This window comes from Agelaius tricolor, unplaced genomic scaffold (genome assembly GCF_023055355.1).
Source record: "Agelaius tricolor isolate 1412-34295 unplaced genomic scaffold, bAgeTri1.0.p SCAF_13, whole genome shotgun sequence".
Classification (NCBI taxonomy): Eukaryota; Metazoa; Chordata; class Aves; order Passeriformes; family Icteridae; genus Agelaius; species Agelaius tricolor.
In genome coordinates this window covers 17,681,784-17,698,789 of record NW_027269273.1, presented here as the reverse complement: position 1 = coordinate 17,698,789, position 17,006 = coordinate 17,681,784, and the positions used below count along the sequence as shown (strand labels likewise).

Sequence of the window (17,006 nt, the reverse complement as noted above, 5' to 3'; positions counted from 1 at the left end):
TCCAGCTCAGCAGAGTGCCACTGTTGTTTGCTCTGTAAGCATATTCAGTGCTACTCTACTGATTTCATGTCTTTGTTAATTTCCTCCTCAAATCCTCTTAAGGGGGAAAAAAAAGAGGAAACACTCTAGTTTCCCTTTCTTCAACTAGATCCCCTTTTCTGAGCATTACTTTGAGAGGAATAGCAAGTTCCATCCCACCACGTTCACAGCTGTTTTTTAGGATGGATGGGTGTGATAAGCATTTTCAGCAAAGGGAAGTGAGGCAACAGGACTCTCTATACTTTATTTTAGACTCAGGCTGTGACTCTGTGACTGATACAGAAACAGAAGACGAGAAGAATCCAGTTGACTCCCACAGACTTGCCATGAGTGAAGAACGTGGATCATCCAGGAGCACTGGAGACTGTCCAGTGGTGCAGCCCAGCCGCATACAATGTGGGGTACTGTATGTCCACTCCTTGGGCTATGTTCTAACTGTGAGCTGCTGCAGCCCATTATGCTGCTTTGTAATGTTCAGCTTTACAGGCCTGAAAATTAGTCCTGAATTCTTCTGTCACCTTCCTGCTCAGCCCCCTGTCCTCCATGTCTCCTGTTTCATGGGCTTGGCTGCCTAGGCCCAGGAGTAGCTTGGTGACAGTTGGTGCAGTGCTTAGTGCTGTCTAGGCTGTGCTGTCACTTAATGACTGTCCCATTAACATGGCTGCTTGACTTGGGTGCTGTGAGACAGGTTCACACTCTTCCCTTCCTCTGCTCTGCTTGCAAGTGGAGTAAGATGACTGTAATGAACAGATTAGCTCCACAGTCAGTATCCAGTCTAATATGACAATTCTTGTGCATGCCTTGCAAGTGACCCTGAAAAGCTTGGATCGTGGCTTCTTGTCTGAAAAACAGCACTTTTTAGTATAGCATCTCCTCAGATGGAAAGAGTCCAAGATTCTTTCTTTTGTTTCTGTTTAGAATGTGGCTGTGCTGCTTAAGGGAAGAGATGGATAGACTTGAAAGTAAATAATTTTATGCATCTAGCCCTAATCAGTTTATGAATCTAATAAATCTGGAGTTCTATTAGTTTAATGCTTGTATCTACACTGGTGCAAGCTGTAGCAGAAGCCACCTGCCCAGTTAGTCTTTCACTGGAAGATGCTCCTGAAAACAATTCAAAACTGTGAAAATGATAGGTGATAATTGATGTGTTAGTTGCAATGAGAACAAAATCCCTAGAAAATGGACTTAACCAAGTAAGTGTTTTTGTTTTGAACCTCTGTGTTGAAATGCATTTTGTTTTAGGTGCAGACAACAGTTTATATTATCATGAAATGTAAACTAGATGGTGAAATGAAAACTGAAGTTGAATTTTCTCCAGAGAATGGATCCTCTGTGCGTGTGCTGGCTGAGATGGAGAATGAGTACACAATCTCTGTGAAGGCTCCAAGTAAGATGGATTGAGATTTTTTTTCCCCTTTCCTTCCCCATTGCTTCCTTTCTATCTCAACCTGCCTGTCCTGAGAAGTGCCAGGGGCATAAGGGTAAAGATTGCAGTGCAGAAAAACTTGAGTCCAGAAAATCTTGAACTTGCATTCTCACCTGTGATACTTTTGATGAGGAACTGAGAGAGACTGCTGCTTGTGGGCTGTGTTTTCCCCTCAGCAGCAGTAGGGTTGCAGGGTGGAAACACCTTGCTGGGAGTTCTGAGAACACATTGCAGCTTGTAGAGCACTTTGAACTTAGCTGTGTGTTATGACCACCACCATTAATAGCATTGGCAGGGCACCAAGAGAGAAGGGAAGTGCCAGTAAATAATTACATGACTATAATGGCATGTGTTTAATGTGTAGTGATCTCTGTGATCAGAATTGAGACTATTTATTCTGGCTTTTAATTTAAATATGTTTTGTCACTCTAAATATTTACATTTACGGAAGTGAAGGTTGCCTAAACTTTAGGTTCACTGAACTTTAAGGGAATGATTTCAGAGCCTTAAGGATTGCTATTATTTCCCAGCATTATTTTATTTAATCTATCATAGTCTGTCCTCTTGAAGAGTCATTCTGCTATTCTCTCTGAGAATAGAGACTAATAGTCATTAAAGCAAATACCATAAAGTCAGTGAAGTGAGTTGATTTTAAAGAAGGTGACCTCATGAACATATAAAGGCTTAATTTAATGTCTTAAGTCTTACGATATAAACACTGACCTGAAAACTAACTTGTACTTTGAATTATAAACATGACCTTCACATTGATGGAGTGTACAGTGTAAGCTCTGAAGTTTCTAACAGTAAGAGAAATAATTAATTCCTTTGTGTTATTAACGGTTTCATAATTTCCCAAGTTCTTAACAGGGAAAGACTAACTTTAGTGGGATTCAAAATATCTGTGTTTCAAAGAGAAAGTTCAGACTTATAAATGCATATTAAGTGAAACATCAAGAACCTCCAAGGTGCAAGTAGAAGATAATCCTGTGCATGGGTAAAGTTGCAAAGCTGGAATTCCTTTTAATGGATTTTATTCAGAGTCTAGTGAGGCTGACAGAGATTGCAAAATCTCTAGTGACTTTTCTGATTTCTTTTCTTCCCCAGTTCTTTGTATTTATGGTATGGCTTTATAGACAGCTCCAGAGAAGCCAGGGGTGGAGAGATGTGTGGCTTTCTATTCAAGGTGGAGTACTTTTAACATTAGTGGTCCAGTCTACTGTTAGCAGAGGACCTAGCAGGTTATGTGCATTGACATAGCCATAAAGAAGGTAGTTCCAAAGTACTTTCCTACCTAGAGTTCCAAGATCATGACTCTTCTCATGACTTTTCATGAGTTCAATATAGCAGAAACTGTTTTGGTAGCCATCTGGTGGTATATCCAAACTCCTCCTGTCCTCACAGTACATCATGCAGCCCATTGTTTGTGCTAATAGTTATTTTTGCTCTTCCTTTTCAAAGATTTAACCTCTGGGACAGTGACCCTGCAGATATATTCAGGGGACTTGATGGTGGGAGAAACAAGTGTCACTTACCATACTGACATGGAGGAGATCAGCAATCTGTTGGCTAATGCAGCCAACCCTGTACAGTTCATGTGCCAGGTAAGGACTTTAGCAATCAGCTGCTTTGGAAACCAGCTCTTTCAGAGGCTAGACAAGCAGGCATAAGCAAAAGTGTTTGCCGTGAAGGTAGCTCTTCTGAAATGAAGAAATGCAAGGTTATTTAGGGATTTTCACCTAACTCTCATATCCCCTTTTATTGAAAGCATGGCTGTTTTTTCTGTCTCTGGAGCACATAGCTGGCTAAGGTGAGTCAGGTTATCAAACTAAGAAAAAAAAATATGGTCAATCAACACCTACATTTAGACCTTGATGACTTCAAAAGGTTGGAATGACAGAACTTGATATAACAGAAAGTACCATAAAGAAATAAAACATTTTGGAATTTGTACCTAGGTGTTATTAAAAAAAATATGTAAATAGTAGCAAAGATTCGTATTAGCTGGAGGAAGCAGAGTAACATAAAAGAATTTGCTGATTCTTAACACTTTTTCAGTACAGCCACTCAGTTTTCCTATTCTTTTTTGCCCAGCTGGGATACCTGAACCCTATTAGAGGGGCAAAGCTTGCACAAGGAAGTTTTCTGCAGCGTTGTTCTGTTGCCTCCCTGCATGTTCCTGATCTGCCATGTAATGGAAGCCTACAGAGTAGCCTTGTTAGTCACCAATATACCTGGGGAGGGGAGACTGTTTCCCTTGCTTTTTAGTTCAAGTTGTGTAGCAGTTGGAACTGGTTGTTGCCTCTGCTTAGGGAGTATGCCTGTTTCCCAGTGGTAAAGAACCATTCCAAAAGCTGAACTCAGCATGAGTACAATTCAAAATGGACTAGTGCATACTTAAAGCAGGAGTGATATTTCACTGGAACACTTTCAGAAGTAAGTGTATACCTGCCAAGAAAGTAGGAAGCAAGTTTTCTGTGCTTCCAGTTGCATAAGTGACTTTCTCAATGTGCTCTGTCTTGTGGAATGTACAGTTCTCATCTGTTGAGCTTGATGATAGTCTGTTTCTACACCAGGAAGCTAGCCAAGTTCTTTGTTTGACCTGAACATTTCTACCTTTTGTGTTTATACCTACTGTTTTCTGATTGTGTTAAATTATAAAGACACCATATAAATCTGACCTTAACTGAATCTCCAGATTCTACCAACCAAAAGTGCTTTCCATTTATCTGTAGGCCTTTAAAATTGTGCCATACAGCATAGAAGCCCTGGACAAACTATTGACTGAGTCACTCAAGAAGAACATTCCTGCTAGTGGTCTACATCTGTTTGGAATCAACCAGCTGGAAGAAGAAGATATGACAGCAAGTAAGTTTAAAGACACTTGGTTTATAGATTTTCTTTGTATCAGTTGTTTTACCTTGAAGCACTTCTAACACTGCAGTGGATGGTAGCTGCACAGGCTGTCTCAAAAACTTTGGATCTCAGCCAGGAAGCTAAATTTTGATGATGTCTATAGAAAGGGAATTGCCATTTGAGTCAGGTGACCCTTTTTTATTACATCTGTCATTCTCACTTCCCTGCACTGTGGCAGATGCTGCTATATTAGACAGCCTCAAACCAGAGTGAAAAGATGGTGCTCCCCAAACGTCTCCCAGATTTTCTGCATTTTTATTGTGCCTCATGCCTTTTCTCCACAGCCCAGTCGTTTTCCCCAAACCCCATAACTCCTAAGATACACAGTGGGCACTGAGCAGTTGGGTTGATATGCTGTCTTTTTGTAATGATGTTCTAAGAAGTCCTTGCAAATCTGTGATCCTACATGTATTTAAGCTATTACAGTGCCATATTCCCCACTAAAGGTTATAGGACTTAAGCTTGGAGATGCACAAGATTATTTGTGCTGTTGGCTTGCTTTTGAAACCATATATATACTTTCAGGGATTTTCCAGCTGCTTTGGTCTGTGTGATTGCTGTGTTTGTTTCTCACCTACTGGCTCTGCTGCTAGTAGAGAAAAACTAGGTTCTAATGGGCTTCTGTTCTCACAGATCAGAGGGATGAGGAGTTGCCAACACTTCTTCACTTCTCTGCAAGATATGGGCTGAAGAACCTTACTGCCTTGCTGCTTACATGCCCTGGAGCACTGCAGGCCTACAGCGTAGCCAACAAGTATGGCCACTATCCAAACACCATCGCAGAAAAGCACGGCTTTAAGGACCTGCGCCAGTTCATTGATGAATACGTGGTAAGAGGAAGCTGAGCCGTCTTTCTGCCTCGTCCCACACCAGGCTCTGGCACTGAGCTTGGCATTCAGTGTTACTTGAGCAGGAGTGCTGGGGTGACAAAGTGTGTTGTGGTACACAGACATCCAGCCACACTGCAAGCTTTCAGGCTGGGGGCTTAGGTGTGTCTCTGGAGCCAGGGAAATTCCTGGGGCTTTTGCAAAGAGCAAGTAAGATGGAAACAGAGACTGCCATGCTGGCTTCCATTCCTCCATCCATCTAATGAAGTTTCTGAAGAGATGTGGTTGCTGCTTAGTGCATTCTTCTAGTTCTGATCTTGGGAAAGAGCCCCTTCATCCAGCTTACTTTAGGGAGTAATGTGGGAACAGAATATGTTTAGGAAGATACAATTTGAGGTGCTCTCTTATTAGTTTTAGTATAGGCAGGATTGCTTACTAGCTCATTCACAGCTGATCTGTGTAGTCTGCCTGTTCCGCTTGACACCCATTTCTCCCTGCATTGGTATAGCTGTCCATTCCCTGTTTGTTCTATCAGGGATCCCAACTGAGAGTTCATTTCTATTTGAGCTAACCCCACCCCCAGAAAACACACTCTGACTTTTCCACATTATGACATGGACCCGACTCCAGCTGCACTAAGCAATTGTTTCTGTGCAGTACTTGGGTGCGCATGGAGTTTTTCCTTTCATTTCAGTTTGAGCTGTTTCTGGCCTGTATGCTTCAAAATAAAAAGGAGCTCCTTGACTCAGGTCACATTGACCACATCTGAATTCTTTTTGCCTTTGCTTTAGGTTGAAAAGTTGTGCTTAATTGTCCTTAACATTGTCTGAGGGCTGAGTGATAGATCTGCTAGCTTTAGCACGGTTCTGCCAGCCAATTACTGTAGTGTTTGAGTCCTATTTAGGAGGCATGGGTAGTTCTTGGACTCGGGCCTTGCTTCTTGACAGTTATACATTAGAGCTAAATAAAAGCCATTCTATATTCTGAGATCAGGAGGGCTGCAGAAACTGTAAATAGTGAGATCACAATCTTTGCATTGGGGTAAGTGAGAGATGTGCAGCAAGTCCTTCCAACCTCTCATTGCAGTACTGCACTCCTCCCATGTTCTCTCCACCAGCACAGTGACAGAGCTGTGTTAAGGGCAGGTCCTCCTCACTGACCTGCTGGAGCTGTCAGTGCAGCACAGTACAAAGCACACAAACCATCTGCAATAGTGTGACTACTATCAGTAGTATGGATGTCTGAAAATACCATTAAACCCTGTTGCTCACCTAATTTTCTCTCTGGCAAAGGTTCCTCTGCACCTTTGTAAAGCATTATGTGAACTATTGGCCTGACACATTTTGACTGTGGAGGGAAGCATGTGTAGACAGCTTTGACACACATGCCCTGTGGATTGAGGGCCCACGAGTCTGCATTTGTGAATGGAAGAATATCTTGTAGTATTGCAACTATTAAGGTGGTGCTTGTGACATTATGGGAATTTGGGAAGGAGAATGGGATGAAGCTTTACTTTTTGCGTCCTTGTGTTGTGATTTGGTGAAGCTCTGCCTTCCCCCCTGCTCTTTGTTGCAAATGCAAAAGAAAGGATTCTGCTCTCCTGTGAATCAGAAGTTGCCTGTATTGCATGAACTGCTGCCTGCTATGAGGTTTCCTGTTAATATCACAGAAAAGGGTCTGTGTACTCCCACTCTGGGTGTTACATGCTGCTGCTAATGCCAAGAAACTGAAACTGAATCTACATCAAAGCTAAAACTTTGCTATTTTGCAGGTGCTCTGCATGTGATAAGCTTTCCCCCTTATGGTTAGCTATGCATGCCCCAAAATAGCCTTTGACAAACATTAGTATTTTTAGAATGAGCTGTGCTTATGTTCTGGGAGTTTGCAGATATTGGGTAGGACATGAAATTGGTGGGGTGAGAGGCTGCAATGGCTACTCAGAATGTGTCAGCAGCCCTTGTTTCACCTTTGTTACCTATTAATACAATAAAGTTCTCAAAAGTTTGACCCAGACAACTGTAGTGGGGATTTAAGTCACTTGAGAAGCCTTAATCTTTGGGAATGAGCTGTCTTCAGAGGGTTTTTTTAATCACTGCTGACAAAGTGAGATATCTTTTGCTTGCTTTTATTCTCTAGATTCTTTATTTAAAAGAGACTTTAATTTTTTTTTTGCTCTCCTTCCTCTTCAGGAAACTGCAGATATGCTAAAGAGTCACATTAAAGAAGAGCTGATGCAAGGCGAGGAGGATGAGTCTGTTTATGAGTCCATGGCTCACCTGTCCACTGATCTGTTAATGAAATGTTCCTTGAATCCAGGCTCCGATGAAGAGCTTTATGAATCCATGGCTGGATTTGTCCCGGGTGCCCCAGAAGATCTTTGTATGTATATTCATAGAGTTACAGAATCATGGGAAGGTTTGGGTTGGAAGGTACCTCTAAAGCTCACCCAGTCAAAGCCCTCTGCAATGGGAGGTGTGTTTAGATCAGATTGCTCAGACCTGTCTCTCTCACATACAGGAGTTCCTCAGTTACAGCTTTTCTGCTCTCACCACAAGGAAACTGTGCTACAGTTCCATCATCGGCTGACTGACAAAATTGCTCTATACCTTTTCTTAATTGATAGTGTACAAGATCAAGAGCTGTTTCTTCAGTGTTTCAAGGACTCCCTGAGCCCTGAGCAAATAAATTAACATTTGGAATGAGACTTAATTTTCTACATTGTCCTGCTTTTTCCTCCTGAGGACTGGTACCTAGGAGCTGACAGAAAAGAACACTATGTCAGATGTGATTTTACTGACAACTGGGAAACTGAAAAACAAGAGCTGAGATTCTAGTGCAACAACTTGAGAGCAAAAGAAAGTGAACATCTAGAAATATGTATACCAAAAAGATTATAAGTGAAAAATCATTCTTCTAATCTGATTGGTTTATTGCTAAAAATAGAGAGCTAATTCTGATAAATATGCATATTTTTAACTTTTTCACTATAGTACTAATATTCAGCAAGGCCAATTGAAAACACCAAATTAAGTACCTCTGTTAAGCAATTGTAAATTTGCTGTTCTTACTCACCTGTTTGGTCTGACTTAATCCCACTGATCTATTATATGATTCCCATAATGAGCAGAAAATTTAGCTTCTTCTATTTTAAGTACCTCCTTAAGGTACTTAAGGACTTCTAGTGTTTCTGCAGTTTTTAAGTGTGCTGCCTCAGGGGAAAAGCTTTCTTTTTGAAACACTTGTGCTTATGGGCTATATTGGTCCTGGACTGTCTTTTAGATTAAATGATACTATAAAACACATTTTTGTTGTTTATGAAGCCCAGAAGACTGTGTTGGTTCTTTCCTTGAAATCATAAACTCTTCTCTGCTAAGTGTTGTTGGCCACTGCAGGGATAGTTTTGCTACCAAAACCAGGGTTATTCTGCCTTCAGGTGGAGATAAGCAGTAAATCAGGTTGGACTTGCAAGGAACAAAGCTGCTCTTGTTTGCAGTAATGGGTGAGAGTTTCTAGATGCTTGGTAGATCTGCCTGTAATCAGTGCACCTCTGAATGGGGTTGATTGACAAAGCCTGTGGATGGTTAAAAAACAAGCTCAACACTACTAAGCCAAACTCCCCTTCTTCGAGGCCTGAAATGCCCAGATCTCCCAGAAACTATGCATGGAATTTTCTTGCAAATTGAGCTCCCTGTAATTCAGCACTTTTGAACTGGACTCTGAAAGCCTCTCTTTCCTGCTTCTTCTGGAGTTCTAGTGTGTTGCTTTTGCACACATACCTCTGCTCTCCTTCCATTCAGGAGTCTTTTACTGAAATTCTGTTTTCCTCACCTGGTCTGTTAGTCTTTGCCTGAAGAATATTAACAGCTTGTCTGAACAGTGCTTTTAATCTACCTGTATCATAACAGATAAGTTTAAATTGGTGCAATTATCAGCACTTGGATTGATTCTCTCAAAGTGAAAGTGTTTCAATATCATTTAGAATACCAGCACACAGGCAAACTCTTACTGAAATTAATGTGAGTGCTGGCTGGTTTAGAGTGACCATCATAAATAAAGGATTTAAGCTTTTGTACTGACTTGAAGGTTTGTGAGGATGGCTCACTAGGGCATCCTAACTAACTTCTCTTGAAGTACTTTTTCTAGGAATTACCTGTATGTGAGTAGATATGGCTGTGATGTAGAGGATAATACCTGGGCTATTTTAGGTGTAGCCATACTGTGGCACTGTGCCCATTTATTGTGATCAAGGTTTGCTTCCACCACAGTTTTTCAGAGACTGATCAAAGGAAGTTTAGATACCACAGGGTCAATTTTTCTGGTAGGAACTTGTTTGAGAATAAGGTAACAGGGGACTGAAGCTGTTGTAATGAGTTAAAAGTATTTCATATTCTCACATGTAACCCAAACTATCTAGTTTACATAGTAGTAGATCTATGACATAGAAATAGATATATCTCAAAAATTCACTTATATCAATAAGCCTCAGCAATCCATTTATATCGCTCTTGTTTTTAATATCATTAGGAACATGGTTACCTAATGTTTTATTGTAGTTTTAAGATTATATTAGTGTTATGATGAGGTTCGTCTTTTTCTTTAAAATCAGAATTCTTTATGTCAAAACATTGAATTAACAAAGTATCTTATTGTTTGCTGTCAGTCCTTTCTCAATACTGAATTATCATCTGACCCTGTAAACGCTTTCCAGATACAAGTAATTAACTCAGCAAACTGTTTTGACTTTATTCCAATAAATAAAATAAACACTATCTTATGTGTCATGGGAAAATTGCCTTTAATGTCTTGTTTTTCCAAGCCACATGGTTTCCTCTCTGGGGCACTGCCCAGAGGTCAAAACTTTCACCTGGCAAACACACGCTCAAGAATAGCCAAAACTCAATGCCTGCTTGAAGCCTTGTCAGAACTTCTCAATAGCATTGTTAGTCACCCTCAAGTGTAAGCATCAGGGAGCTGGAAAAAATTTGTGCAGAGTGGACTGAACATAGCAACTTGGAAGCCTTTTTCAAGGAAAATGTCTGGTCATTTGCCCAGCTTCTTTGATTATCACCATAAAGTAAAGGTCCAGTTTATTATGTCATATTACATTGTTCCATGTATTGAAGGATATAATTAACAGGTTCATCTTTCTGTTTGTGTTTTTTTTTTTTCCTCAGATGTAGAGATGCTTCAGTCCAAACCAGATACTCCAGTTGCTGGAGATGAAGTTTCTATAACTACAAAGGACTCAATGCTCCGCAAGTTTTTAGAAGGTGAGACCTACTTTGAGGGAAGGATGGCAGTAGCACAGTTAAAACAATTAAACAGAACCAGAGAGTTCTTCATGATCTCTTAGGGATAGAAGATGGTTTTTTCAGACAAAGGACTAATTCTCTATTGTACTTTGTAGACCATCACACATAGCTTTTGGAAACCATTGGTCTGTTTGATTTGTTCACTATTACTTTAATAGTGAACTTTAACTGAAAATACATTAATTAACTGAAATTAATTAAACTAACTGTTCCTCAAATTCTTAAGGGGAGTTAGGAGATTTTTCACTGTTTCTCTAAAGAGATGGTACAGGCATAGTGGCAGTTACTTGCTGCTAGATGTTAATGACTTTATCAAGTCCTGTCATAAAGGTCTTTGGTACATCTAAGGCACTGCAAAACTGGGTGGTTTTGGCTGTGAAATGACCAGCTTGGTGAGAATGTGGTACATAATGCATTGGAGGGAACCAGTGTTCAGTGAAGTGGCCAGGTTATTATTCTTACAAACTCTGCTTCATTGTAGGTGGTAGCATGGATGTGCCAGATTCTGAGGAAGGAGGTCATGAGCAGTATGGTGAAGATGTGTACTACTCAGTGGAACAAGACCCTTTTCCACAGGAAATGGCTAACAGACCTCCAGTTCCTGTTCCAAGACCAGAATCTAGCTCTCCACAGCCAGACAATGAACTGTACATCTCCAAAAGTGAGTTGGTTATCAGTGGAAGTGTAGACCAGTAAACTGTAGAATACAATCGACGTGGGCTCCAGTTGCCAAATAAATGCCAGGATCCCTGGATTATTTGACTCTGGAGTTAAGTTACTTTTGGGATCCAATTCCATATCTGTTTTTTCATCTTTTGCCTACTCTGAAAATGTGGGGGTGTTATATCCCAAGATCTTGGCCTAAGCTTGCTCTTCCTGAAAGCAGTAGCATGACAGATTACCCCCAAATGGTATAAACAAGTCCAACTAAGTAGGAAGGATCCTGATATAAGGACACAATCAAACCAATAAATTGAGACATTGCTGATCTGTAATGTTATCATTGATTCAACTGCATTTGTATAGGACATGATTTTATACCTTAGTACCTCCCTCTGAGGTGGGGTGTTATTGAAATTGAAGATTGTTCCTCCTAGTTCATTAGGCAGCTTTGTTCATGATATATGACCAAGCTTTCCATTCTAACAAGAACCACAATGACATGTGAGAGAGTAATTCCTGTGACTTCTTCCAGCTGTGACAGTGCTAAGGAGAAATCATGTCCAGATTTCTCTTAGAGGTGGCTGAGCTAAATTCTTTGAGGTCAACAGAAAGGGAATTCTGCTGTACAAATCTTTGTTTTCTTCAATGGACTTAGAAAGGTAACAGAAGCTGTAAGGCAGTGCAGAATTGTGTATGCTTGCCATATTCTTCCTTGCTATTTCTGTCTTCATGAGATGCATTTCAGTATCTAAAGAATGTTTCTTTTGCAGTTTTTGCACAGAAGGCTCAAAGACCTGAGAATCTTTATGTCCCTAGAGGAAGGGTTAAGAAAGGTAAGGCAGAAGTTCACCCTGAAATTCCTTTCAGTAATCCAAAAGCAGATTGTTGTGGTAGCTTCATTTGTGTGACATATGACAGAATAGACTGTTTTGCAAAGCTCTGGGGATAGCAGTCTTCTATGGATGACCCAATCTTTTTGACCATTTGTGACACTGGGAACTTTTATAAGTGCAGAGTGTGAGGGGAGCACATCTCATGTCTTGGGAACTCTTCTTTATGTTACAAATGAGTTAAAAAATGCCAACATCAGTAGAATGAGTTTTCAGTTTCTGGGTTTAGATTACACAGATCTGGGCACAGATTACCTAGATAGAATCTAGCTTTGTGACAGCTAAGGTAAAAGCTCTGTTCTGTGAATTGCTGAGGAAGTACGGTGCTTTAAGGAATATGTTTTGTGCTCTTTACTTAAATTATGTTTTTAAGAGCAGAGCTTATCCCTGGAATATATTTGTGTACGAGGTTACCTCTCAGCTGGGCTTTTAGACATGATAAATAGTAGGATGGCCTAAGAAGAAAACACTTCTTAGGAAATAGTCTGTAATACTTTTTCCCCCCTTTTTTCTTTTTCTTTTTTTTTTTATGTCTGCTGGATCAAGGGTACTTGATCTCTTTGTATTCAGTGAGGAAGGTAGATCCACAAGTTTAATAATATTTTTGCTGGTGTTCTCTCCTCAGAGACAATAGTCAGGCCTGTAAGGGACCTGTCTCAATCAAGTATATATGATCCATTTGCTGGAATGAAAACCCCAGGTCAGCGGCAGCTGATTACATTACAGGAGCAAGTGAAAATGGGCATCCTCACTGTGGATGAAGCTGTACTTCACTTTAAGGAGTGGCAACTGAACCAGAAAAAGAGATCAGAATCATTCCGGTTCCAGCAGGTACAGACTTATGCTACTGTTTAAGAAATACAGCTGTCTCTCTATATATCACAAAATGTACCTTCTCAGCATGGGTACACTTTTTTCCTGGTTGGAACAGGAAGACTGCTAACATAGCCCCTCAGTTAGCAGAGTTCTCTCTTGCCATGGGAAGGCTGTTCCCAGTAAGCAGTTTTACAGATCTGTTTGTCTTGCAGTAATAGCATCAGTTTTTGAAGATCTGTATATACAAGGAATTGGATCAAATCCAGTTGGCTAAATCACCTTTCTAGAGGTCACCTAGCACCTACCTGCTGGCAGGGGACTTCTGTGATGAACATTTAACTTGTTGGCTCTCATCCATTTGAGATCAGTGAAGACTCTGTGTCCCAGATGATGTATTGGCTGTAAAGCCCTAGCTGGTAGATGATCTGATTTCTCCAACTCTTTGTTGGGGGCTACAGGACTGTTCTTTGCAGCTGGACAAGGTCTAGCAATAGTCATTAGTAAAAGCAGAGTGCTTGGGTGCCTTAACAGAAAGAGGGAGTCAGTTGGCAGCAGTGACATAATGACTGGTGGAACTATCAGTTATAGTGGAAAATTTTGATTCTCAAGTTAGAGTTTGGCTCACTCTTTCAAACCAGTGCCTGCTTCTTTTGGAGCCTTTTGTTCATGCTGTGGCAGTCTAATCTCCAGTGAGTGACATTGTTTTGGAAGTTGTCAGCAAAGGCAAAGCTTTTCTCCTCCTGATTATCACTTGGAAAGGTCCCCTCTACCCAGAAAGAGTCAGAGGAGTCCCTTCTTCTACCAGAGAAGAACACAGTGCTACTTAAGTAAATTGATGTTGAAGAGATGAAGGGGCATACTCTGTGCCCCATACCATGAGCAGCTTTCAAAGTCTCTGCTCTGAATTTTGCTTCACGGTACAGCGGTTCTTTCCTCTGCTTTTCAGGGGTTTCCTCCTCTCAGATCTGTACATATTTCCCTGCTGAAAAAAGTTGTCTTTTTTCTCGTTACCTTTTTGTACTGTGAGGTGTAATATGCTGCCACACAATGGTGAAAAGTCTTTGCTCCCAGCTACATTTCTTCACTGGGGATATCCTGAATTCTGAGTTGTACCTTACACTGTGGGATGCATGGCAGCCCTTTCTGTCCCTGCAGTCAGAATAATCTGTTCATTGGTACAGAAAGAACAGTGCAGTTACTTGGTTGTGGGTTATGTTTCTGTGCCAGTGTCACAGTGCAAACAGAAAATACAGAGTTCTAAACCTAATTTGCTGCTTATATGCAACTGCCCATATGTGAACTTGACCTTAACATACATAATGAACATCAGAAAAAAAACTTGGCTTCTGAAAGGCACACATGGGTTTCTGAAAGGAATAGAATAAAATCTGTTGACATGGTTTGGACTTCAGCCAGGTCTAGCAAGCTTTGTTACAGCTTGACTGCAAAACAAGTTTAGCTAAAATATAGTGATTTTATTTATAAACTTTAGCAAAGTTAGCAAAAATATAATACTGGTTTTGTCAGAAAGCTGCTCATCTTTCTTTATCCAAAGCCCTGAAAAGAATATCATGTGATGTTTTTAGGAAAATCTGAAACGTCTACGAGACAGCATAACCAGAAGGCAAATGGAGAAGCAAAAAAAAGACAAAAGTGCAGGTAACAGTCTTTGATTCTGATATTCTCTGGTAATGAAGCAGCTAACCATATTAAAAAGCTCTTCAGGCAGGTGTGTCCATGTGTATTGTGGTTCTGTGATATTTTAATACGCACATCCATGTGCCCGTTGTCAAAAACTTAAGGAAACTGCTTTGCTCACTTTCACAGCCAAGAAAAGGATGTCCCCATCTGTGGAGTGCATCTTGATTCACTCATGCACAGTTTTGATTGTTCTTATGCAATCGTGTTTAACTCTGTCCTTCAGTGCAAAACTGTCTCTTGGAGGCTATAATTGCATAGACCTTTCTGAGCTGTTCATTTTCCCTTCCAGATTTGGAAATTACAGTACCCATTCGACATTCTCGTAATACTTTGGGGAAACCAGAATGTGGAATATATGAATACACCCCCAGGAAAAACCTTTTTCCACCAAAAAGGGAGTTAAAACGAGGAGACTGGAAAACAGAAAGCACATCCAGCACAACAAGTAAGCAACCTATGAGCATCACCGTCCCTACAGGAGAGCTGGATGGAACACACTTTCCAAGCCTTACCCTGGGGTCAACCCAGGGGACAGGACTTCTGTTCCTGAATCCCAGCAGTGACAATGCCACCCCAAACCTTGCATGCCTCAGGCCAGCTGTTCTCAAAACTGTAAAAGCAATTCCAGGTGTGCATCAAGTGGTTTGGGCATCTTTTGTCTGCATCTCTGCAGGAGGAGAACCTGAAAGCTGAGCAAAAGATTCTCTTGAGCCCTTCTCAGGGAAGGCATGCCACCTGTTTTCAGTTCTTAAAAGTAGATGGCAGCTGCTGCCTTATTGGAAAGGATGCTCCCATGCTGTGACTGCCAGCAGGCTGTGTGCTCTTCTGGCCTGAAGGGCTGGAAGCCAGTCTCTATACATTGTTTCTTCAATTGTTTTACATAAAGGACAACATTGTTCATTGGTAACTGTGGGACCTCTTGAGTAGTTGGGCAGTCTGCACATTTTTATTACCTTTGCTTTTCATTGCATTTCATTTGTACAAATTAAATCCCTGCATTCTTACTCTTACTGCAGACTGAGCAATTCTTGCAGAAATCATTTAGGATCAGTTGGGTCCTTTGAAAGGAAACCTGACTTCCTGTTAGGTTACCACCTTTGTGACTCTTGGCAAGGTGCAGCTGGCATTCATCCAGAATAGGTGCCAGAGGCAGCTGGCTCAGCCAGTAACTTACCTACAAGCACGTGTGAGAGAAGCATTAACAAGTCTGCAGAGCTCGCTGTATGCAGCCTGGTCCTCTTTCTCACGGGGTGATGCTGAGAATGGACCCTAGCACAGGATTTAGCACTCTAAAGTGCTGCTGTTTGTACCAGCTGATGAGACTTACCAAAGCTAGCAGGGAGGGACTGCATCTTAGGAGAAAACCTCTCCGCCACCATTTCAGTATACAGGTTTCTGAATAGTAGTATCCCCATATTTCACAGCCCTATAGAATGTTATCTATTTAGTACTGAAACCAGCCATAGCAGCATAGGGTATGTTTGTGAGTTGCTGTCACCTTTGAAATTGGCATGACTGATTGAAAAAACAATCCCTACTCTGAGTCCATGACAGTTTAATGGGTTTGCATAGATGGGTGCTGAAGGTTGTTTGAACAAACTTGTTTTTAGCTTGGAAATAGACCTGGAAACATTTCTGTGGTGATGGAGGATTGTTGTAAGAGGGGGTAGTAAACAGTCATTTATTTGGAACAATAACTTCTTAAGGAGTCACTCCAGGCATGAATATGTGACAGTGCTGAGAGCCATCTATCTTCATGCAGTTGTTAAAGATACGGGGACTGATAATTTAAATGTACGTAAGTGTTGGGTGTGTAACCCTTGTGAAAATATTTGCCTGACTTCCAGATATTAGCATTAGATCTTTTCATATTATATGATATGATAGATATAAAGAATAGATTGTGGTTGTGAGTATTTGACCAGAAGACTGGATAAAGAAAGATAAGGCAGAAATCTTCTAAAAAGAAAGCGTAATTGAATTGCTTGGTCCTGTGGTTTGTGTTGTGTGAAATGCTGTTGTTTGGTTCCCAAATACATGAAAAAAACAGTGAAAATAAATTAATCTAAACAAGCATTAATTAAATTTGCAAGAATTAAACATGGGGTTAGAAAGAGCCTTGAGTTAGGAATTTGCAGTTAAATGCCCAGGGTTTATTAATCAGTTTTTTCTCTTGCTTCCTCCAGGTAGTGCAAGCAACCGCTCCAGCACTCGGAGTATACTGAGTGTCAGCAGTGGGATGGAAGGGGACACTGAGGTAAGCTCTCACCTCTGCTATGTACTGCTCTGCTGTCCTTAAGTACATGCCTTTGTTTTCATGCTGAAAAAAGAGCTCAGAGCTGGCATTGCATTTAGAGAAATGCCAAAATGTAGCCACCTTTGTGAGGATACCAAGAACCAGATCCTGCTGTTC

The 17,006-nt window shown here is 40.9% G+C and overlaps 1 protein-coding gene across 2 annotated transcripts in view; it reads left to right on the top strand.

The window, feature by feature from the left end:
* PIK3AP1 (phosphoinositide-3-kinase adaptor protein 1) overlaps positions 1-17,006 on the top strand; it is a 33,918-nt gene that overhangs the window by 16,289 nt on the left and 623 nt on the right. For both annotated transcript variants that reach the window (XM_071438989.1, XM_071438990.1), the window contains 13 exons: positions 292-440; positions 1,285-1,429; positions 2,930-3,072; positions 4,204-4,336; positions 5,018-5,214; positions 7,401-7,590; positions 10,386-10,481; positions 11,005-11,184; positions 11,957-12,019; positions 12,702-12,907; positions 14,479-14,551; positions 14,883-15,038; positions 16,780-16,850. In XM_071438989.1, coding sequence (XP_071295090.1) covers positions 292-440; positions 1,285-1,429; positions 2,930-3,072; positions 4,204-4,336; positions 5,018-5,214; positions 7,401-7,590; positions 10,386-10,481; positions 11,005-11,184; positions 11,957-12,019; positions 12,702-12,907; positions 14,479-14,551; positions 14,883-15,038; positions 16,780-16,850 — 1,802 coding nt within the window. The remainder of the gene's footprint in view (positions 1-291; positions 441-1,284; positions 1,430-2,929; positions 3,073-4,203; positions 4,337-5,017; positions 5,215-7,400; positions 7,591-10,385; positions 10,482-11,004; positions 11,185-11,956; positions 12,020-12,701; positions 12,908-14,478; positions 14,552-14,882; positions 15,039-16,779; positions 16,851-17,006) is intronic.